At 47.2% G+C, this 22,341-nt stretch overlaps 3 protein-coding genes across 9 annotated transcripts in view; 1 reads left to right on the top strand and 2 right to left on the bottom strand.

Moving 5' to 3' along the window:
• The window catches only part of LUC7L (LUC7 like), a 28,752-nt gene extending 16,335 nt beyond the window's left edge, over positions 1–12,417 (top strand). For 5 of the 6 annotated variants that reach the window (XM_031447450.2, XM_031447456.2, XM_031447454.2 and 2 more), the window contains 7 exons: positions 126–236; positions 1,112–1,255; positions 4,955–5,131; positions 7,466–7,554; positions 10,804–10,833; positions 11,248–11,415; positions 12,075–12,417. In XM_031447450.2, coding sequence (XP_031303310.2) covers positions 126–236; positions 1,112–1,255; positions 4,955–5,131; positions 7,466–7,554; positions 10,804–10,833; positions 11,248–11,415; positions 12,075–12,216 — 861 coding nt within the window. In that variant the 3' untranslated portion in view covers positions 12,217–12,417. Of the gene's footprint in view, positions 1–125; positions 237–1,111; positions 1,256–4,954; positions 5,132–7,465; positions 7,555–10,803; positions 10,834–11,247; positions 11,453–12,074 lie in introns of all 6 variants that reach the window. The other variant, XM_031447453.2, reaches the window with a different exon arrangement.
• LOC105098417 (glycine cleavage system H protein, mitochondrial-like) lies at positions 9,041–9,626 on the bottom strand. The gene has a single exon (XM_010991089.3). It carries the CDS (start codon positions 9,594–9,596, stop codon positions 9,075–9,077), a length of 522 nt encoding a protein of 173 aa, XP_010989391.2. The 5' UTR covers positions 9,597–9,626; the 3' UTR covers positions 9,041–9,074.
• A 7,528-nt stretch (positions 12,418–19,945) lies between the features above and the next one.
• Positions 19,946–22,093, bottom strand: HBQ1 (hemoglobin subunit theta 1). Of its 2 annotated transcripts, XM_031447791.2 has the most exons (3): positions 21,795–22,093; positions 21,468–21,672; positions 19,946–21,379 (listed from the first exon to the last, which is right to left on the bottom strand). In XM_031447791.2, the coding sequence occupies exons 1-3, from the start codon at positions 21,887–21,889 to the stop codon at positions 21,251–21,253; spliced, it is 429 nt and encodes a 142-aa protein (XP_031303651.1). In that variant the 5' UTR covers positions 21,890–22,093; the 3' UTR covers positions 19,946–21,250. The 2 variants fall into 2 exon arrangements, with proteins under 2 accessions (XP_031303651.1, XP_064334303.1); XM_064478233.1 differs by having other exon boundaries at positions 19,946–21,672.
• Positions 22,094–22,341: the final 248 nt, after the last annotated feature.

The following is a 22,341-nucleotide window of genomic DNA, read 5'->3' as shown; positions in this document are numbered from 1 at the left end:
AAGATCTTCCCACTGAACCCGCAGGCTTTAAGAAATCAACCCAGGAGTGTATTTCCTATCAAACAGATGAGTTCTGGGGTTGTCTGTATGTCATTGATTGTAGCTCTCTGCTTCCCCTGAACCAGGCGATGGATCACTTGGAGTCCTTTATCGCTGAGTGTGATCGGAGAACTGAGCTTGCCAAGAAGCGGCTGGCAGAGACGCAGGAGGAAATCAGTGCAGAAGTTTCTGCAAAGGTATGCCTGGGAGGCCTTCGCCTCAAGTTGTTGATGTAAATCACCGTCTTGTGAAAACTGGGCTGCCAGCTAGCTAGCAGCTCACTGTCAGCAATGGTTGTGCATCTTTAGGGTGGATGGTACTCAGAGCCTTGGCTGTTCTGCTAAGGAGGGAAGGCCATCACCAAGTTCTCAGCCCCAAGGGGCTGTAGCCTCTGTCCCTCCCCACACCGTTCATGTTTTTTGAAGTTTGTTTTTTTAATGTTCCTCCATAATAGGAAATGGGAGAAAGTTAGTAGGGAAATGGTTAAACTATGGTGCATCCGTATCATGGAAGAAGAAAGTAGATCTGTTTAGAATTGACCTGTGTGTCGTCTGAGTTACTCTTGTTGCCTCTTCAGCAGAACTCTCTTCAGTGTTTTTTTTCCTTTCAGTTTTATAAAAGCATTTCTTAGGAAATAGGCAGTTGCTAACTGGACCAAAGATGCTGTTTTATTTCTGACAGCAAATCCCAATAATTAGGCATTTTGCTTACAGTGTAAGTGTATGAATTTAAATGCACACATTTTATTACCCTTACCTGGAAGAATGATCTATAATATAAGACATAAAAAGACAGCCTAGAAACTGACCAACACAATGATCCTTGCAATCTGTGGGAAGTAAGAGGTGCTGCTGCTTTTATTGCAACGCAGTGCTTGGGTTTAGTTTACTGTCAGTCTCAGTGGTAGCAGTAGGGGTGTGGTAATTGTTAGAATTCGCATATGATCAGTGAGGGTTTCAGCCTGTTTATTTTCGGTGAAAAAAACAAATGCAGTGAAACACTCACTTTCTTTGCATTAAAAAGTCTTTTGGTTTTAGATGTCTGCTTACCTGATTGTTTTTCTCTCTCCCAGGCGGAAAAAGTACATGAGTTGAACGAAGAAATAGGAAAACTTCTTGCTAAAGCTGAGCAGCTGGGAGCAGAAGGAAATGTGGATGAATCCCAAAAGATCCTTATGGAAGTGGAGAAAGTCCGTGCAAAGAAAAAAGAGGCTGAGGTTGGTGAGAAAAATGTCTTAGAGAAGGAGGAAACTTAGTAACTTCAGAGAATTGACCATTTGGGCTAAAATTAAGCTGTGCCTCCATGTTTTGAATATTGGGAAGGAGTTAGAAATAGGGTGGTATATTGGCAGGATAGTAGAATTGAGAGTCAGCACACACTTGAGTTTGTGTCTTTGCTCTGCCCCCATGACCCCTGTGTGGCCTCAGACTAGTCTCTTGCCAGCTCTGAGCATAATTTCCATGTGTGAAGTGCAGTCCTGAGTGTAAAAGTCAGTGGGGGAGTGTTAGTGAGCACCTCGTGTCTGTCCCTCTGGCTCCCATGAAGTTGGGGGGCCATGGTGGGTGTCAGCTTGTGTGATTGGGCTGGACTTGTGTGGATGCTGTGAGAATAAGGCCTGGTGTTCTTAGTGATGCCACGTCTTCAGTGGAGAGATCCGTATTGGTTAGGGTGGTAGCCAGGTGCCTTCAGGACCCAGTGTTTCTATCAGTGACAACCGTCTTCTTCCTAGATTATTTTCTTTATTGGATCCTCTCTGGTTCTCCGGTCCTCACCACTGGAATTGGATGTGGCTTGGGTTGGCTTCTAGAGTGGTGGGAATGGTAGAGTCAGAGGAAGACAGGGATAGGTGTGTTGCTTTAGTTGGTGCTCACTGTGTGATAGGCACTTTTATAGTTATGAGCAAGCTGGGAGATTCCCTTCTCTGGTGGAGATGGCACTGGTGTGGGGCAAGGTCCAGAGAGAAGAGGTGTGAGCAGTGGATAAGATTGATTGATGAAGATGGGTGCTTAAAATAAATGTGATCTCGGTTTGAGAGTGACTTGGAGTACAAGGTGTCTCCAGGTAGGGCAGGGTGATCCTGGAAGGCCCCTTAGCTGAGACCCAGATGAGAAGGTTCTTAAAACGGAGGGGTAGGGAGGCTGAGTGGGGTGAGATTGCAAATAGACTCCCTAGTGCAGGGCTGGTTTCGGTTGTTGCTGTGCCCCTGGCTCATCATGGTGTCTGACACATAGTAGGAGCTCAGTGATGATAAGCTGAATGCATGAATAGTGCCCAGGACCTGTGGGTGTGGGAGTGAGACCCACTGAGGCAGTGATGTAAGTGAAGAGATCATTGTCAAGAGTGCTTTCCAGATTGAGGTCAGCAGCGCTTGTCTGTGGGGAGATGGTGCTGAGCTGATGCATCGTGCCCCTGACCACCCAGCACCCCCTTCCGTGACATCTGTAGGTGATATATATAGCCCATTCTTAACAGAAAGAGGGGAGGAGACAAGCACTCACAATGTGAACCTGCATATTTAAGTCCTGCGTTTTGCACAGAATTTAAATCCTTGTATGTTTATGTAAGTCCTACATAAAAATTCTTAGAGGGTCTAAATCTCTGTATACTTAAATAGGAAATTTGTGTTTATATGTAGAAAAAAGTCAGGCCCCCTGGACTGCTGACAGCTTCAGCAGAAAGGCTAGAGGGTCAGGAAGGAAGCTCTGGCCTCTGGGTGAATCCCGAGGCCAAGCCCTTCTGCTTTGAAGAGCAGAGCAGTCACCAGAAACTGTTAGGTGTCTCTGAGGTTTGTGCATAGGCTAAAGTAATTGTAGATGTGGGAGGCACCACTCGGATGTCTGCAGACAGCTGAAGGGGCAGAAGGATATGGGTCACAGGGCTGCTCATGGCCAGGACTGCCGAGTGTCCTTGCCTTGGCCACTGTCCCCTGTCTCCATCACCCAAGTGCCCCCAGGTGGCAGTGCCCCTTCCTTAAAACCACCAGGCAAGACAAGATGGTGTCAGGGAGACCTCGGCAGTGCTGGTCTCTGTAGTGCCCTTTCTGCCCTCATTAGCGGGCAAGGCTGTTTAGGAGTCCTAAGAAATAATACAGAGAGATGCTCTGTGCTGTTTACCCAGTTTCCCCCAATGGTACCGTCTTAAAAAACTATAGCATAACATCTCATGGAAAGGATACTGACACTGATTCAGAACATCCATCCCTCCAAAGGTCCTGCCTGCTGCCCTTTTGTAGCCATGCTCACTTGTATGACTCCTGGCAACCACTAATCTGTCTTCCATTCTTAAGCTTTGGTCATTTTAAGAATGTTATATAATGGAATCATACAATATGTAACCTTTGGGATTGACTTTTTTCATTCAGCATAATTACAATTTATTTTGAAAGATATTAGAGGATGGCATTCAAAGTTTCAAAACTACAGAAAGGGGCAGAATAGTATCACAAATATTTGTGTACCCACCATACTTAGCACTTTGACTTTGGCTTACAATTTTTTTTTTCCTTCTAATGAAAGATGTAGCATTATAATGGAAGCTTGAGTTCCCGATGTTTCTTTCTCTAGTCCCAGTTCTCTCCCCACCCAGAGATGAGAGCGTGCATTTAACATAATCTTCGGCGCTGTCCCTGTACTTCATAGGACACGTGTACATGTAAACTACGTGTGCACCTTGGGCATTTAAAAGTCCTATGTCAGCGCTGCAGGTCTTCTTGTGTTGTCACCTGTGTTGTTGGTGAGCTCCTTCCAAGAATCCTCAGGCAGATGTGTTCAGTCAGTGATGCATTCATTTAGTTGCTTTACTTCATTAGTTGGTATGTTCATTTAGTTCATTTAGACTGCTGGAGGACTCCATTTCAGGGGCACATGGCTGTCCATTGGCAGCGGTTTTCTAGGTTACTGATGTTTTCTCATTTTACAATCAGTTCTGCTGTGTGTGTCCTTGCACCTGTTCTTTGGTGCAAGTGTGAGTGTCCTGGGATGTCACCTGGAAGGAGAGTTTCTTATGATCCCACTGTACAGACAGATTATTGAGTTGCACTTTGTGGCAGCTGTACCAGCTGAGACTCCTGCCATCAGTGTGTGAGAGTGCCTGTTTTCTTTATATCTTTGCCAGTTTAGTGAATGATGTGGTAACTTATTTTAATTTGCATTTCCCTGGGAATGTTTGGAATGTGTGAATTAATGGAAGATGATTACATTCCGTCTTCCCTTTAAGGATAAATGACTATTGAAATGCATTTCTTAAACTTAGATTTTGAAGGAGCATTTTAACTTAAGCACAAGCAGCAATAATGATGTCCTGTCCTGGTTCATTTTCTTTTGTATTTTGAGTATTTTGCTCTGAGGCCGAGTGACTGCTTGTAAGTAGGGTAAGACTGCACTGGCTGCAGGAGGGAGTGTGTTTCGTTTGTTCTGTTGTACACCCTTCCTTTGAAGAAAGTGTCTAATGTGTTTGTCCTTCTGAATTTTAACTCTCAGGGCTGCACTGGGATATAGTTTCCTGGATATTGGGACAGTCTTCATGGATTCTCTTATGTTTTTTGCTTGACAATTTGTTTTAGTATTTTTCTTTTCTTAAGGCCCCTGTTGAAGATTCTCACCTCTTCTCTAGTCCTCCTAGAGCTCTCCACCATAGCAGAGACCTACCTTCCTTCCCTGCTAGCCTTTTTAGAACACACAGCATCCTGTTTGAGTATTCTGAATACCCCTTGTTGCTTTGAAATCATGACTGTTCATTTCTTACATAAACAGTTAACATTGGATTGGTTCCAAATATCTGAAGGTTTGTAAAAATTCAGTTTCTGTGTATTTAAAAGTCATCTCTGTAGCCCATTCAAATGTTTACATTTTAGGGGTTGAGTATATGGTAGCATTTGAGTATACTTCACTTTTATCACTCTGTTCCCGTTCTCCAGGAAGAATACAGAAATTCCATGCCTGCATCCAGTTTTCAACAGCAGAAGCTGCGTGTCTGTGAGGTCTGTTCAGCCTACCTTGGTCTCCATGACAATGACCGTCGTCTTGCAGACCACTTCGGGGGCAAGTTACACTTAGGGTTCATTCAGATCCGTGAGAAGCTTGATCAGTTGAGGGTATGTTAATGTCCTGTGTTTCTGAAGAAACCTGAAGTCTTGTGATCACCTTTACATTTCTTTGCTTGTAGAAAGCCTTAATTTGCGATCCTAAGATCATGCCTTGGGTTTTGTGGTGAACTACTCAGAATTTATCAGTTTGTGCACGTAAGAGACCTGAGATCGCAGAATCTAGCAGGGCCTTCGGTATTTATTTAGTCTGTAACCCCTTGTGCACAGAAGAAAATGACAATATCCAGTTCCAGGGTACAAGACAGTTCTTGCACACCTCTGGAAAAGCTTATTTGGAGATGGGAAAGAGCCAGTAAGTAGTCTGTAGTTTTTCTTTTCAGACAGAGGCCAACACATGGAGGGTGATCAGGCTAGAAGGATGAGAAGGTGGTGGGGGGTTTCCTGATAGCCCTGTCCCACCACGGATGCCTCTGTCCCTTCCTCATGTTAGGCTTAAAAGTATTAGATATCCTAGGTATAGAACGCTGAGAAGGAGGGTTAAACAGGTTTCATATATTTTGAGTTGTCTTCTTCAAACTGATGGAACCTTCCCTGTTGGGTACTAGACCCCACGATGGGCTGCTAGGAAACATGCAGGCCTTCTCTCCAGACACCTGGCGTCCGTGGAAGGACAGATACATGGTATCTGACTGTAGGACACCACAGTCAAGGCCTTGGGCCTTGTGGCCCTCAAGAAGGAGCAACAGATGGCAGAGCCCTGCACACAAGGAGGGGTTCCACAGTAGGTGATGCGTGACTTGGCACTAAGAGAGGGAGTTGGGTGGCAGTGAGGATATTCTCACCACTGATCTTGAAACATTTTGCTCCTGTGCTCCGAGTAGAAATTTGAAAGATGATACTCTTTATCACACATTTTTAAGTTGGAATTTTTTAAATTATAAGTTTATCAGCATAAAACATGTAGAGTATTTTATATGTACCCAATAGAATATAAATAAAAATTTGGTATCAACTACCATCACCATTAAAAATCTGCTCCTTAGCAGTTGGAATTGTTGCATCCCATTTTTCCTTTAAATTGTATTTTCATCCCATAACATCCCCAAATTTTGTCCTTGTAGTTTTTATACTTGAAAGCGTTCTGTTTTTTTTAAGATGTATCTTTGCATCAGGATATACTGAAATTTCCCCCCCCGAAACCTTAAGAACTTAAGTATTAACTTAATGTGGAAATCATCTTTTATCATTGGTCTAATGAACAGCATATAGTTGATAGAACAACACAGATAAATTATGGATTTTGATAAATAGTCATTAAACTATTGACAGAAAATGTATTTGGAAGTGTACCTCTTAACGATGAGGAGGGTGGGAGTCCTGTGCCCTAATTGGAGATGGGTTTGCTCACAGTGGTCCCAAGGGTGTTCACACCTCAGGGCCCCACAACAAGGTAGACGCAAGATGGTAAGAGGCAGGGCTTTTGTCAGGTAGGGGAACATGGTGTTTTAGGGAACAGGGACGCTTTGGAGAGGAGATGATGCCAGACCACAGGCCAGATGAACGAAATCAGAGGGGTAGAGTTAGAGGTGCCAGGTGGGAAGGTTCTTGCACATGAGAGTGCTCTGAGGAGGAAAATTTGCCTCTCTCCCCATCCTTGCTATGCCCTCTCTTCCAGGGGGCCTGAGAGTTAAAGTCATCCCCCATAGACCTTTGTCTCTAACTCTTCCCCCTACGTTACCCTCTGGGGGCTTCATTTCCCTTGGCAGAGCGATGAGGGGATGGGAGCATTGAAAGGTTCTGATGTGGGGGTCTTTTGAGCTAAGCTGTGTGGATGATGCTCCAGTAGAGGGGTTTCTAGGCCACTCCTGCCTGTTGGGCTTCCTTTTCTGTTGCACTCACCATAATTGAGCTTGATGCGACAAGTGTGGAGCTGATGGTCCACCTCCCTGGCTTGCTGTCCCCATGAGGCCATCAGCACCCCAGAACAGGGTGCTCCTTGGCAAGGGAGCTTGCCTCCCAGCAGCAAGATGTGTTTGGTCAGGTACACGTGTTCTCTTTTACACAAAGTTTGTGGGGTCTCCTTTGGGTAAAAAAGTAACTTTCTGGATTGATTTGAAGCAATGTGATAAACTTTCTGTGACTTACAAGTACAGCACCTTCTAGAATACACAGTTTGTCATTGAATTTATAAACTGTAATAGTTTTTTTTTCACCATGTATTTTCCATCGTTTAAAAGGTTTTAAAAAGAATTGTGTTTCTGTGTCCTGAGTTTATCTTAGGTTCTTAAATTGCCAATACCAAGGTCAAGGTACTTTGTTAAACAACCTTTGTACTCTACTTTCCGTAACTTGCTTTTATCTTTCAATTTTTCGCTTATTTAGAAAACTGTGGCTGAAAAGCAAGAGAAGAGAAATCAGGATCGACTGAGGAGGAGAGAGGAAAGGGAGCGGGAGGAGCGGCTGAGCAGGAGGTGAGCCCACTGTGATGTGGCCTAGGGAAACACTCCTCATTTCTATGCCCTGTTGCTTGTGACACTTGAGGTCTGGCTGGCCCCAGAGGACCTGTACACAGCTGTGTGGCGAGGACAGTGCCATCCAAGCTGCATGAACAGCTGTGGTGACCTCATTCTCACCTGTAAAGGTGTGGCCCTCAGAAGGACCTGCTGCTCCTGCCTCCTGTGGTTTCAGCACTTGGCCCGGAAGACAGGCAGGAGCTGAGATTCCGGAAGAGAGCCCACTCTCACACTGTCACACCCACAGTGGGCACGACCCACCTGGGAAAGGCTCTGGTGTGGGTGAGAGGTGGAAGCAGTGAGAACATGAGCTGGCAGGGAGGGTCCAGGCCAAGGAGGTGGCAGTTTGAACCATGGGAGAGCAGGAAGGGTCTGGATGTGTTCTGAGATAGAGCTGATAGGATTTGCTGGTAGATGGTTGGAGGGGGAATGGAACTGGCCTCATGGTTTCTGATCTGAAGGTGGGGGCCACTAGGGGCATTGTACTGGGGTGAGGAAGAGCTGGGGAATAGAGTTTCGCTCTGGCCGTATTTGATTTGAGATGCCTAAGAGACATCCAGGTGGAGACTCAAATCTAGTCAGAGTTCAGGGTAGAGGCTGGAGCCAGCAGTGACCATGCTCTCGTGTTGGACACAGCTGCTTGTCCTTGAAAGGCTAGGAACGGCTTTCCTGAAGAAATTCTTCAGGATCACTCTGGGCAAATGTTTGTTGTGTTTTTTGTATTTTCATTATTTTAATTATCTAACATTCTGATTTATTATAAACAGACTAAAACAATACAAAACTGTATTAAGCAAAACACACAAGGGTCTTTTTACACAGAGGTGACCACTGTCGTGGGACGTGTTGTGTGCACAGGTACACGGCTTCCACATGTAAGACCTTCCCATAGCAGGTGTGCTCTTGATGGCTACACAGCACCCTGCAGTGATCTTGTACTCAACTGTCCTTTTTACCCTCCACTTCTACCCTTTTTGCACACCCCTCCCCCACCTCTTTCAACCACCAGTCTGTTCTCTGTGTCTATGAGTTTGATTTTTTTTTTTTTTGATTCTACATAGAACTGAGGTCATACCGTATTTGTCTTTTTCTATCAGACTTGTTTCATTTAACATAATGCTCTCAGGGTCCATCCGTGTTGTTGCAAATGGCAGAATTTCCTTTTTTTTAATGGCCAAACAACACCCCTTTGTGTGTGTGTGTGTGTGTGTGTGTGTATATATATATCTGTGTGTATATATATACACACACACACATCATTTTTATCTGTTTGTCTGTCGGTGGACACTTAGGTTGTTTCTGTGTCTAGGCTATTGTAAATAATGCAGCAGTGAACATGCGGGTATAGGTATCTTTTCAAGGTACTGATTTTTTTTCCTTTGGGTAAATACTGAGAATTGGAATTGCTGAATCATATGGTAGTTCTGTTTTAATATTTTTTTGTTTGTTTCAAACTAGTTGATTTAAGGGTTCCATTTTCACTCTTCAGTAGATTTTATGTATTTCTCATATGCTTCTTCACTCATTAGTTCATCTAGTTCTGAAGGATTACTGAGTGTCATCTTGATCAGCCAACCATCTTCATAACAAGATTTGTTGACAAGTCTTGGATTTTCTGCTAGAGCTTCATTAATTTCAGTAACTTCTCCAGATAGAGGAGTATAGAGTTCACTGGCAGCTTTCACACTTTCCAAAGCACCAAACTCCTCTTGTTTGTTCAATTTTGTCCCAACTTCAGGCAGACTACAGTAAACAACATCTCCCCAAGCTTCCTGTGCAAAATTGCTGATTCCCACTGTTCCAACACCGTTTTCTTTCGTTATCCATTCATGTTTGTCTGTGAATTTGCGCACGGGGAGCAGAGCCGGGCCGGTGCGCAGTGTCTGGACTGCGCCCACCCGCAGCCCGCAAGGCCGCGGCAGGCAGGGTGTGGCGGGCACAGAGATGGCGCTCAGGCTGCAGACTGTGGCCCGCACGCTCCGCGCCGCTAGCAGCGCCATGTTCGCAGGGGTGCAGAGGGTCGTGGCGCAGCACCTCGGGTACCCCAGCCAGTGGGGGTGTGTCGGGGGTGGCCCCGAGCCGGAGCTAGCCAGAGTGAGCTGGCTGGACTGGGATGGGGGCCTGTTTTAATTTTTTTGAAGAATTTCCACATTGTTTTTCCACAGTGGCTGCACCAGTTTACATTCCCACCAATAGCCCACATCCTCGCCAACACTTGTTATTTCCTGTCTTTTTTGATAATAGTATTTGACAGGTGTGAGGTGATATCTCATGATTTTGATTTGCATCTCCCTGATGATTAGTGATGCTAAGCATCTTTTCATGTTCATGTTGGCCCTCTGTCTTCTTTGGAAAGATGTCTATTCAGATCCTCTGCTCATTTTTTAATCGAATTTTTTTTTTCTGTTTAGAGTTATATGAGTTCTTTATATATTTTGTGTATTAGTCCCTTGTCAGATACGTGTTTTGCAGATACTTTCTCCCATTCAGTATGTTGCCTTTTTATTTTGTTGATGGTTTCCCTTACTGTGCAGAAGCTGTTTAGTCTTAACGTCTCAGTTGTTGGCTTTTGCTTTTGTTGCCTTTGCATTTTAATTTTTGAGGACTAAGTTTTTATAAAGAGATTTTTGAATGAGTACTCTAGTGATTATCTTTGTATATTTTGAGGGTTTATAACATTATTTAGAATTCTGGGGATAAAGGAATTTAATATATAAATATTGGTAGGTTTTATAAAAATTGCTTTCCAAGGTGCTTTATCATATCACCCTCCGGCAACATGGTGTATGAGCATCTTTTGTCACTTCCTCCTCAGCACAGGTTGGTGGCACCCTCTTAGAGCAGGGTGTGAAATGACACCTTGTTGTGCATTTCTTGGGTTGCTGATTGTATAATGTTTCCTAAGGAGCTCATGTGACCCTCACTGGCAGTGAACCTGTGTTTGGAAGGTGAATATTCTTCTCAGCTCTCTGTCTGCCATGTGACTGTCTGCATAGTTGAGCTGGTGTCCACTGTGAAGAGTTTGCAGAGCCTCTAGTTAAACTCAGTGCAGCACGGACCCCTGGGGGCGGGGGCTGGGGGCAGGCCTCCTGGCACGTCTCTGTTGGAAGTTGGCCCTTCTTCACCATGTGCACTTGGCGTACCTCCCCTCAAATGTAAGGGAAGGGGCTGTTTTGGGGAAATTATTCATGTTTTTCTCCATTTTAGGTCTGGATCAAGAACCAGAGATCGCAGGAGGTAGGTTTCCAGATCTGTTAGAGCATTCTCAGTAAGATATTCTTTTCCGCATGTGTTTTTCTTAATACTCAAAATTGGTAACATCACAGTTATTATGTGGTGGTCAGGGATGGCTCATAAAGGGCACAGGACATGGGTGAGACTCAAGTCCTGTGTGTAGTTGGGGTAGGTTGGGGACTAGTGCAGCTTGGGGATGGGGAGTCCATTGTCCATGAAGGGGACGATCAGGGCCCCACTGAGGCCTGTCTGTCGGGCAGCTGGGAATTTCCTGGCAAATTTTCAGGAGGCATCAGTGGGAAGGGTCTGGCCATAACCATTCTTGTAATAGATGGGACTGTTAAGAACCCAAGTGGTCATTTTGTGGGAGAATAGGAGAGACAGCAGTAAAGCATCAGCAGAGCACGTCCACTGCAGGTCGCGTTCCCGGGACCGGCGTCGGAGGTGGTCAAGATCTACCTCCAGAGAGCGGCGAAAGTCTTCCCGGTCCCGGTCCCGAGACAGACACCGGCGCCACCGAAGCCGCTCCCGGAGCCACAGCCGGGGCCACCGCCGGGCATCCAGGGACCGGAGTTCAAAATACAAGTAACTACTCTGACTCCTTCAGTAGCTGCAACCAGGAGTGAGCCCCTTCTTGTATGCAAGGGTCTGGGGGTCTGTCATCTGTGGGACTGAGTACTAAGACCTTGAGGCACCAGGAACCTTAAGCCAAGAGCAGCAGATGGATTCAGGACTGGGACTGTGGAGGGCAATAGAGAGGGTCCCACATGGGCATGGGCATGCTCAGGGCAGCACACTCACTGTCACTTTGGTACACAGAGCCCCTCCTTACCTCTGTCATGGTTTTTTAAGGGAAAAACAAACCCACCACTAATAGTCTTACTCAGAGATGACCACTGTAGGCTTTGGTAAGATTGATTTTAAATATTGTTTTTTCCATTACTTATATAATGGATCATGTTCCACGTGTGAACTTTTGTATTTTCCTTTGTGCTGTTTACATTGTAGTGAAACCTTCCCTGTTATTGGAAACCTTTGCAAATATCACTTTCTAGTGGCTGCCTGACAGTCCCTGTCAGCGGGTTGAGCACAAGACAGCAGGCCGGTCTGCCCTCTGGCCTGCTGGGGGCCCTCCTAGCTATGGTGGGTCTTGGCCCTCCCTGACCTGGTCCAAGGTGTCGGTACCTGAGTTGCAGCCAGAAGGGAGTGCCAGCCCTCGCTGAGCCTCTGGTTCCCTTTCCCAGGTTCTCCAGAGAGCGGGCCTCGAGGGAGGAGTCCTGGGAGCGCGGGCGGAATGAGCGGGGGTCCACCGACTGGAGGCTGGAGAGTGCCAACGGGAAGGCCGCTTCTCGGAGGTCGGAGGAAAAGGAGGCCGGCGAGATCTGAACCTACCCCAAGGAGCTGTAAATAGTCCAATGAACGTCTGACACAGCCTAACATTACCTTTATATTTGCTGAATACAACTCATCTTTTGTAGTTTAACATTTCTATTGTTTTGGAGCTAGCTGTGAGTTCCTAGAGATGTACAGAGTTGCCCCTGTGTTCTGGGATATGTTGAGTGGGAATAAACAACCTGACAGACTGCCTCCTGACGGCCGCTGTGCGGTCTCTGCTGTCCCTGGTGCACTAGACATCATTGAGGCTTCCACGGGTGGGGGTGACACATGGGGGTCCATCTCTGAGCTCATCCTAGAGATGTGACTTGCTGTTGGACTCCCTTTGACTTTGGGCATATGACATGCTGCATGCCCTTGACCCCCAGATGGGCTCGAGCCAGATGTGTCCAGTCGTCTGCTCTCGGCTCCATGTGTCCTTCCTGTGTGTTGGAGCTGCCCTCTTCTGCACCCATTTCTCTGGAGGGCTCCCTGTCTGGGTTTTGGTCAGCAGCTTCAGCCTGGCGCTTGAGTGCAGGGGAGCTGCAATCCCCTCTTTTGGAGTTACTTAGAGCAAAGAAAGGCCCTTGGACAGTATCCACATGACAGCCATGAGGTCCTCAGAAGAGGGCGTGCTGGCTTTTGGGTCAGGGTCTGGCTTGACTCACACGTAGGGAGAGCTGGTGGTGGTACCCACCCTCCCTCAGCCCTTCTGCATGTACCAAGAGACTAAAGTCAGCCCTTCTGAAAAGTGTAACTGGGAGCTCTTTCCTCTTTCCACTTTTTGCAGGGAGGAGGTTTATTTTTTGATGGAGCGTCTGATGGCTACATTGTGAAAGTCACCCCCACCCCTCTGCAGAGCCTACTTGGCTCATTGGGTACATGGACACTGGGTCTGGAGCATGTGGCCACCAGTGCCATGATGTGCTCCAGGCTCACCTGCCACAGTCTGTCTCATTCTGGGAGGACGTGGGTCAGTGGGCTGCTCTGCTGCCCTGTGATGGGGGTCTTCCCTGGCCAGCTCTCTCCACGGGAAGGGGGTGCAGTGTCAGGATGGTGTCCCTCCACACAAGGGGCGCTACCCTGACCCAGGCTGGGCCAGAACACTGGAACATCTGTTCACAGTAGGAGACTACCAAAAAGCAAGGGTGAGTATCTCTGCTTGGGGGGTGGTATGGATGCAAGTTACCTGGGAGGAGGTGCCCCCTTCCTGGGTTTGGGAAGTGGGTACAAGTTGGTGGAAGGCCTTGAGGGGGAAAAAGGTGGTCCTGGGAGGGAATGAGAGCTGGGATCGTGGGTTCCCGACTCAGCTCTTCAACCTGGCCTGTGGTGGTCAGGGGCTGGACTGAAGCAGGAAGCGTTGGGGGCACAGCCAGGAGCCGGGCTCACACAGTACCTCTCACCTCCATTCTTCACCCCCTGGAGTGATGTTTGGGTTTTTTTTTTGACTCTACCGTTCTAACCATTTGTGAGCATTCAGTTGAGTGGCATTCGGTGTGCTCAAGCTGTGCAATCATGACCATCGTGGAGGAGTGGTTTTGAAAAGACAGGGAAGACAATGTCCTTGGACTTAGGAGTAGGCCTGGGGTCCCAGCCAGAAAGCAGATGGGGCAGGGGTAGAGATGCCCAGGACGGTCGAGAGGGCAGCTGCTGCTCCCCCTCACACGTGGACGCTGGTCACTCATCCCTGACCAAGTGTTGGGAGCCCTTGCTACCAGGCTCTTCCAGTCTCAGTGCTGGAGGCATCTGCCTGCCCCTGGCATACCCCAGGTGTGACCACAGGGGTGGAGAACCTGATTCCCTCAGGCCCGAGCCTCATGTTCCTAGTGCTGGCCAGACTCCTGGGTGCAGGAGTGCAGCAGACTGGCTGCAGCCCTTCACTCTGGGTGGGCAGTGAAAGAAGTCAGACTGGTGAGGGCAGTGCACACTCCAGGGTATGGGAGTGCTCTGAACATGCCACATCTCACACTGGGTGGGTCCCAACAGAGAGCAGCTTCCTGATGGGGACCTGGAAGGTGTTTAGAGAAGGGGGTTTGGGCCAAAGGGCACCACCCACCTTGAGCCCCTCCTCCCCCCCAACTCTTTGAGAACACAATCCCTTGAGGAATCATTTGTTTATCAGGAAGGAGCAGGGATGCAAGTCAGGAGGGGATTGCAACCCTGGAGAGAGATGGGTCAGCTAAGCCAGTAGGTACAGATCCTCCAGGTCCCGAGGTCTTGGTGGATTCCAAGCCCTTTTGGTTAACCCCAAGACTGTGTGGTGCCCTCAGCCCCTCCCTGTCACCACATTCTCAGAGGGACTCCCACACCACTCCATGCTTCTGGCCAGTGGTGGGGATGGAGTGTGACATGGTGGTCAACACCTTGTGTGGATTGTGGGGTCTCCCTAAGTGCACTTGGAAGGTAATTCTTGTTCTTCGTGGACCTTAGGAGGTTGAGTCATCATGCCCTCGGTGCTGGCACAGTGTCCACTTTGTCCTCTCCCTCACCACACCCACAGGTACTGTCTAGCGCAGGAGGCTGCTTGTGGACAGGCACAAGGTCTGCCACTAGGCGGCCCTCCCTCCCCAGGGTCCCTGTGTCTCAACACTCATAGTCCTCTGGCACTTTCCTGCTTCTTGGTTCTGCTCGTCTCTTTGCCACCCTGGGGCCCCTGGCTCACGTCCCACGTGCTCCCCTCCCCTCCTGGCCAGCTCCCATCCCTGTGTCACTCAGGCAGCCTGTGGGAGAGAGAAGTTGTGATCAGCTAGCCAAGGGGACTTCCCCCACCTGGACCCTGGCCAGCTTCAGGCTTAAATTTGTATTGAGGTATGATTAACAAATAATGTTTTTAGTTTCAGGTGTGCCACACAATGATTTGTATATGTGTGTATTGTGAAGTAATAACAGAAGTCAGATTAACATCTGTCCCCAAACATGGTCCCCCAATTTTCTTTCTTTAAGCTAAACTGTCAGCAACTTAAAGTATTATTGTATATATAATAATGTAATTATATAATACTGTGATATATTGCAATACGGTATTATATTGTCCTGAGCAGCCTTCTGAGGCTGCTAGTATACCTCCTTGGGAGCCCCCGCCGAAGTCCAGTCTGCCTGGGAATCAATACAAATCAACCCCAGGCCAGGCCCAGGCTCTTGCCTATTCAGAGAGCACAAAACACTTTGTTCAGAGGATGAGAAGCAGGCCCTCATGTCCACAAATAGAACATTACCAGCTCTTGGGAGCCTCCATTTTCTTATAGTTCCTGCCGGAGGGCTTCAGTCTTCCTGCTATGTGAAGATTCACCACAAACCCAACTGCTTGACACAATACACTCAACTGCCTCATAGTTTTTGAGCCTTAGGGTTCTCAGAGACTGCAGTCAAGGGGTCTCATCGGGGGCTGTGCGGAAGAAGGGTCCTTCGGAGCTCACCTGGTTGGTGCAGTGTTCTGTGACTTCCCAGCCTCAGCACAGAGTAGCCCACTGCGTGGCCGCTTGCTTCTGCAAAGCCAGTAAGGGAGAGGATCTCCTAGCAAGATAGGCATTGCACATGTCCTGGAGTGACATCCCATTCCCTTCTTGAATTCTGTGGGTTAAAAGCAACTCAGTACCAACTAGCATGGCCATCATTTTAAGATGACTTCTTAAATTTTTAACGGAGGTACTGGGGATTAAACTCGGGACCTCATGCATGATAAGTATGCACTTTATCGCTGAGTTATACCACCCCCCCCCCCAGCATGGCCATAGTTTTAAAAAATACAAAGGGAGGGAAGGAGAGAAAGACACAGACAGTGCTGTAGAGGACTTGGAGCGATCGGAGCCTCACTGGAAAACAGCCTGGCAGTTCCTCAACAATGTAAAGGGAGTTACCATAGGAACCAGCAATTCCACTCTTAGAGATAACACCCAGGAGAGTTGAAAACAAGGATGTAAGTACTTGTACACGTTTGTAGTATTCACAATAGCCAGAAGGTGGAAACCAGATCTCCATCAGCAGATGAATGGGTACACAAAACAAGATGTCTGTTCCTGCAGTGGAATATTATTTGCCCTAAAAAGGACTGAAAAGTTCTAATGCATGCTGCAACCTGAATGAGCCTTGAAAAAGGCTAGCTAGCAAGCCAGACACAAAAGGCCACATCCTGTGTGGTTACATTTGTATGAAATCTCCAGGATCAGTAAATCCACACAGAAAGTAGGTTAGGGGTTTTCAAGGGTTGTGTGGAGAGGGAAATGGACACGGGGTCTCCTTTTAGAGCATGAGAAAGTTCTGGAACCAGATAGAGGTGATGGTTGCACACCATTGTGAATGTACTAAATGCCACTAAATTGTACACTTCAGTTGAAATGGTAAATGTGTATTGTGTATTTCACTATTAAAAGTAAAAAGCAGAGCTACAAAGGAAGGTGACCACATGGAGGACCACCAGGAGTTAGGGGCACGGGGTCCACCATTGTTACTAGTGACACTTCTTTTTGCTCTATTTATGCATTTAAGTCATGTCTGATCTTTTCCCTTTATTTGGATCAGGTAAGTCACAAAGTGTAGTTAACAATATACTTGGTTTTGTTGATACCATCTTTTTGGGGGCTTTCCATTTGTCATACCCCTTCCCTTTCTTTACCTCTCCATTTTGCCCATTTTGAGGGGATTGTTTTAGAACATTTTAACATTCTATTTTTTACTCTCTGTTAGTTTGGAAATCACACCCTTTCCACTCTTTGTATTCCTACCCCAGAATTTACAGCTTGCATACTTAGTATACTGCATTAGGCTGGGTGGTAGCTCCCAGAGATTGAGAGGTCCTAATCCCTGCAAACTGTGAATATTTCCTTACATGGCCAGAGGCTTTTGAAGATGTGATACAGATTTTCAAATGGGGGTGACTGTTCTGGATTATCCAGGTGGGGCTAATGTATCACAAGGGTCCTTGTAAATGGGAGACAGATTTAACCACTGGAGAAGGCAAGATGCTACCAACTTTAAAGCTGGAGGGTGGGTCTGAGAACCAAGGGTACAGTTGTAGAGGCTGGAGAAGTGAGGAGAGGACTTTCCCCTAGAGCTTCCCAAGAGAGCACAGTCCTGCTGACACCTTGAGCTCAGCATAGGGAAACTGATTTTGGTCTTGTGCCCTCCTGAACTGTAAAGAGAAAAAACTTGCATTGTTTTCAGTCAATAAGTTTTTGTTACATCAGCAGTAGGAAGCCGAATCTAAAGTTGATGAAAACCTGTTTGCCTCATGAGGAAAAATATTCCAGCTTAAGTTTGGTAGTTTTGGCAAATACCTCAGAACCCAACTGGCTTAGGTGCTGTGATCATCTGAGTTCTCACCTTTACTTGGTTTCTGGTCTGAAAATTCTTTATCTTGTTTGCTCTTTGATGCTTTTAAGAAGGTTTAAACCGTTTTATCCATGTGGGTAATGTATAATTACCCATAAATGGCCCTCTCACCTCTCGTCTTGCCAGGTTGGAGATGGAGCACAGAACCAGCAAAGCTTTGGAATGTGACAGGGTCCAGAGGCCTAAAGAAAGGGTTAGGGTATTTACAGAAAAGATATCCCCCCAAGAAATAAAGATAGAAAAAAATGGGCTATTTCAATGTGTAAAACGGACTGAAGGCCTCTGCAGGTCCACCGAGGGTCACCTGTGGGTTAACCTGACAAGAGAAGGCCGTGCTGGGAGAACGGGCAACATGCACAGAGGAGTCAGGACTGAGCCGGCAGTAGTCACCACTGCCAGTAACATGGTGAATAGGGGCTGCGGAGGGGTGCAGGCAAAGCTGTGAGGAGGGCAGTTTTGGCAGTGTTATCAAAAAGCCATAGTAGGAGGCATACCATTCACCCCAGAAATTCCACTCCTATAAAGATCCCCCAAGGAGGTCATTGTGTTGGTATGTTTGTGTGTAGAATTTTAGCTACAAGTAAGGTAAAGTTTTCAGCAAATTATTTGTGAAAATGAAAAACACATGCAAATGAAAAATCACTCATACCCCTACCACTTTCCTTTTCTGGGATTATATGAAGTGCGGTGATAGTTGAAGTTTTCTTGTGACTACGTCAATATGAAACGACTTACTCTCTACACACTGACCTGCAGCGTGTTTTAAGAACATCTTGGCATTATTCAGTGTCTGTGCCTGGAGGCTGACGTCCCTGTGTGCCTCTACCATTGTGTTTAAACCTCTCTTATTGATGAATATGTTTGTTGTGTGCCATATTTTTTTCTTATTTTTTTCTCTGCTTTGATAAACAATTCTGCAAAGAACGCCACTGTGCATACATTTTCATGTGTGTGCCTGTTTTCTGGAGGATAAATCCCAGAAGCAGAACTGCAGGCTTAGAGAATTTGCACTTTGGGGACTTAAAGGACACAACCAGTGGTATTAGCTCAGATTAAATTTCCAGGACTTTTGACAGCTTTTTGCTAAACACAACCACTATTAAAAATTAAATTATAGTACTTTATAGATAAATAGGTCATGTTAAAAACAAAAGTAGTAAATACTGAAAACATGTCTAATTATGTTACATTTTGCTGTATGCTCATGCCTCTTGTATTTGGACAGTGGAAATACAATGCAGTGGCATCTACTAAGCATCTCTTCCTAATTCCCCATTCGGTGACAGCCTATTTGATAGCCTGAAATCAACCACGATGGTCTATTTACACCATGGAAATTGGCCAAGTGCTGCAAATCAGCTCCCTTTCCCTTCTGCCAGAGTGCCAGTTATTAAACATTTACCAGAGCACAACTGCTTACAACTGGATTACCCTCCCAAAGGGTTTATACTAAGTTACACTTCCACCAGAAGTGTATTGGTTCTTGTCTTTTTAAAAATGTTTCCCTGACAGGTGTCAATGAGCATTTTAATTTGCATGTCCTTGAGCCTCTTTGAAATGTCTGTTGGCCATTGGTACGCTGAGTTGCCTGTTTGTCCTTTGGCTGCTGCTTCTATAGGGTTGACTTATGTAAAAAATAAAGATAGGGTGAGAAAAAAGAATTTGGATCTTGTAGAGAAAAGACAACCCTTTGCTGTTTGTGGCAAATATTTTTCTCCTGATTCCTCTTTTAACTTTGCTTATGGTGTCTTTTCCTCCCATACTGAGGTTTTTTTCTTTATATATAGTCCAGTCCGTCCACTTTTTCCAGGGGCACTTTGAGGATACAATTTCTTAAGAGAAATCTCTCTAAATAAATGTGCCTAGAAGGGCCTGGAAGACTGCACGTTACACGTTACTTTGTCTGTGGGGTGTTTGCCTGTGGGTGCTGGCATCTGTGTCTGTGTGGTGTCTCTTCCGCTTTTATGCTTTCACTTATCTATGGTCAATCCAAGTCGGAAAATACTGGAGGAGGCTATAGCTCAGTGGTAGAGTGCATGCTTAGCATGTACCAGGTCCTGGGTTCAATTCCCCGGCACCTCCAGTAAAAAATAAATAAATAAACGTAATTACCCAAGTCCAAAACTACTAAATGGAAAATTCCAGAAATAAACAATTCATGTTTTAAAATGGGCAGCTTTCTAGTACCATGATGAATGAAATCTCTGGGTGTCCCACTCCATCCCCCCACCCCGGGACATGAATCATCTTTGTCCTGTGTATACTGTCCATTAGTCACATAGTAGCCCTCTGTTATCAGATGGACTGTCCCAGGAGCGCAGTGTTTTGTTCAGAGTCACCCTTATTTTACTTCATAATGGCCCCAAAACAAGAGGAGTGATGCCAGCAATTCAGATACACCAAAGAGAAAACGTAAAGTGCTTCCTTTAAGTGGAAAGGTCAAAGTTCAACAAAAAATTGCATGTTAAGTTGGCTAAGATCTACGGTAAAAACGAATCTTCTGTGGAATTGTGAAGGAAACAAATTCATGCTGTCTTGCTGTCACCTCAAACAGCAAGTTACAGCCACGGTGTGTGTTAAGTGCTCTGGTGTTAAGATAGGAAAAGGCATTAAATTTGTACAGTATTTTTTGAGAGAGAGATCACATTCACATAGCTTTTAATACAGTACATTGCCATAATTGTTCTATTTTATTATTAGTTACTGCTGTTACTCTCTTTTTGTGACTAATTTATAAATTAAATTTACTATAGGTGTGTATGTACAGGAAAAAATATAGCATACTTGCGGGTAGGTATTATCAGGTTTCAGGCATCCACTGGGGGTCTTGGAATATACCACCTGAGGATAAGAGGGGACTCTGTGTGTGTGTGTGTGTGTGTGTGTGTGTGTGTGTGTGTCTCACACATGTGCTGGATCAGACCCCATTTGTTCAGTTTCCCCATGTGTCAAGGGGGAAGTAATAATGGAGTGTGGGACCTACTGGGATACAATAGGCAGGTGCAGCAACTGGAGTAGTTTTTCTGAAGTTTCTGCAATGAGCACGATTGACTTTATGAGGAAAAAATTTGGCAATAAAGAAGCGCTGAGATCTGTTTCCTGAGAAATGTGGTCCGTGGACAGGACTCTCAGCTGGCTCCCTGATCCGCCTTGTCTCCCGCTGACACACCTCCTTCCACCAGGCCCTAGCAAACCGGGGGCTCTTCACCCCAAGCCTCCCGGATATCCAAAGTCCCCAACACCTTCCAGATGCGCTTTGTATGGTTGTGCAGTTCCGGTCCGCGCCGGTTCCTAAGTTTCTCCCAGGCTGTGCCGCGTGTGGCCTGGACTGGCCCTCCGTTCTAGGTGGATCTGAGAGCAGCCGGCAGAGTGGTCCGGCTGCGCCACCTGCCCCTCATTCCCGAGCAGCGGAAGCCCCAAGTCTGTACCTCGAAGTGGCCGCGGCCAAGGGCACGGTGGGTCGGTATTTACCATGTGGAATTTGGGACCCGCTGTCCAGACTTGCCTTAGGCTACCGGGGGCCGAGCGTCCGCGCCGGTATCTAATGATCGGGGGTGTGCGACTTGGGCATCCTCAGACCCCGTCTTCCTTTGGAAGTGATGGCCCCTCTCCCTCGAGGCCAGGCCCCTGGAGCGCTCCCTTAGACAGAACACATGCGCAGCTGAGGCTTTGGGGACTTCACTCAAACACTGGAGGGTCTCGCGACCATCCACTCAATTTAGCGACAGCTGGGAGCCAACGCAGAAATCACGTGGCTCAGAAACTTGTCCAGCGAGGCTTGCAGGGCGGAGCTGAAGTCTCCGGGGTAGTGCTGGGCAAGGGTCACCAGCAGGCAGTGGCCCAGCAGCTGCAGAGAAAGGGAGTCGTCCCCACTCAGGTGCATCCCCCACACCCTTCTCTGATGGGAGTCCCCTCCCCCTCGCCTGCGATCTCACCTTTAAGTTGACGGGGTCCACGCGCAGCTTGTGCGAGTGCAGCACGCGCAGAGCAGACAGGGCGCGGGGTAGGTCATCCAGGTGGTCCAAGGCGACGGTCAGGGCGAAGGCCACCTTCTCGCCGTGGGCTCTGACCTGCGCGGAGCGGGGTCTCAGGTCCAGGTGGTGGAAGTGGGTCTTGGTGGAAGGGAAGGCCAGGAAGGTCCTGCAGGGGGAACGGCGAGTGAGGCGTGTCCTGGGGGTGGGGGTTGGGGAGGAAGGGGGCCGGGAGGTGGGGTGCTCATTCCCCCAGCGGGCAAGCCCGGAGGCACCGGGGCCTGTGCGCACCTCTCCAGGGCCTCGGTCGTGTAAACGTGAACGTTGCTATCCAGCTTCCTCCACAGCGCACGCACCGCAGCCCGGTCCTCTGCCGCCAGCACCATACTGGAGCCTGGCCGGCTGCGCGCTCGGCTCCTTGGTGGAGCCTGGGCTGCGCCTGCGCCAATCGGCCCGCGGGTTCCTGAGGCCTCCCGGGGGCGCCACGCCTCTGGTGGCAGAATATGGCCCCGAGGCACCCGGGAGCGCTCCACGGACCGTCTGCTCCGAACTTCCCAGTCTCCCTGGACCCCGAGGCCCCCATTTTGAAGTGTTTACTATACGGAAACTAATATTTAGCATGATTCTTTATTATTAGGTAGCCTTGACTTTTAGCATGGATTTTGGCGTTGAGTCCGTTTATTCTACCTTCCGCCCGAGTCTATTACACCTTTCTGAGTCTGTTTACTCATTTATTGTATATAATGAAGGTAACTATTCCTTCTTCCCATGGTTATGCCTGGCTCGTGGCAGACACCCCTTTCAGAATAGTGAGTTTTATTGAGTGCCTAGGATGTAT

The sequence above is a fragment of the Camelus dromedarius genome, chromosome 24 (assembly GCF_036321535.1).
Source record: "Camelus dromedarius isolate mCamDro1 chromosome 24, mCamDro1.pat, whole genome shotgun sequence".
In the NCBI taxonomy this organism is placed as follows: Eukaryota; Metazoa; Chordata; class Mammalia; order Artiodactyla; family Camelidae; genus Camelus; species Camelus dromedarius.
Note: the sequence above shows the minus strand (reverse complement) of the source record. Positions and strands in the feature narration are given on the sequence as shown.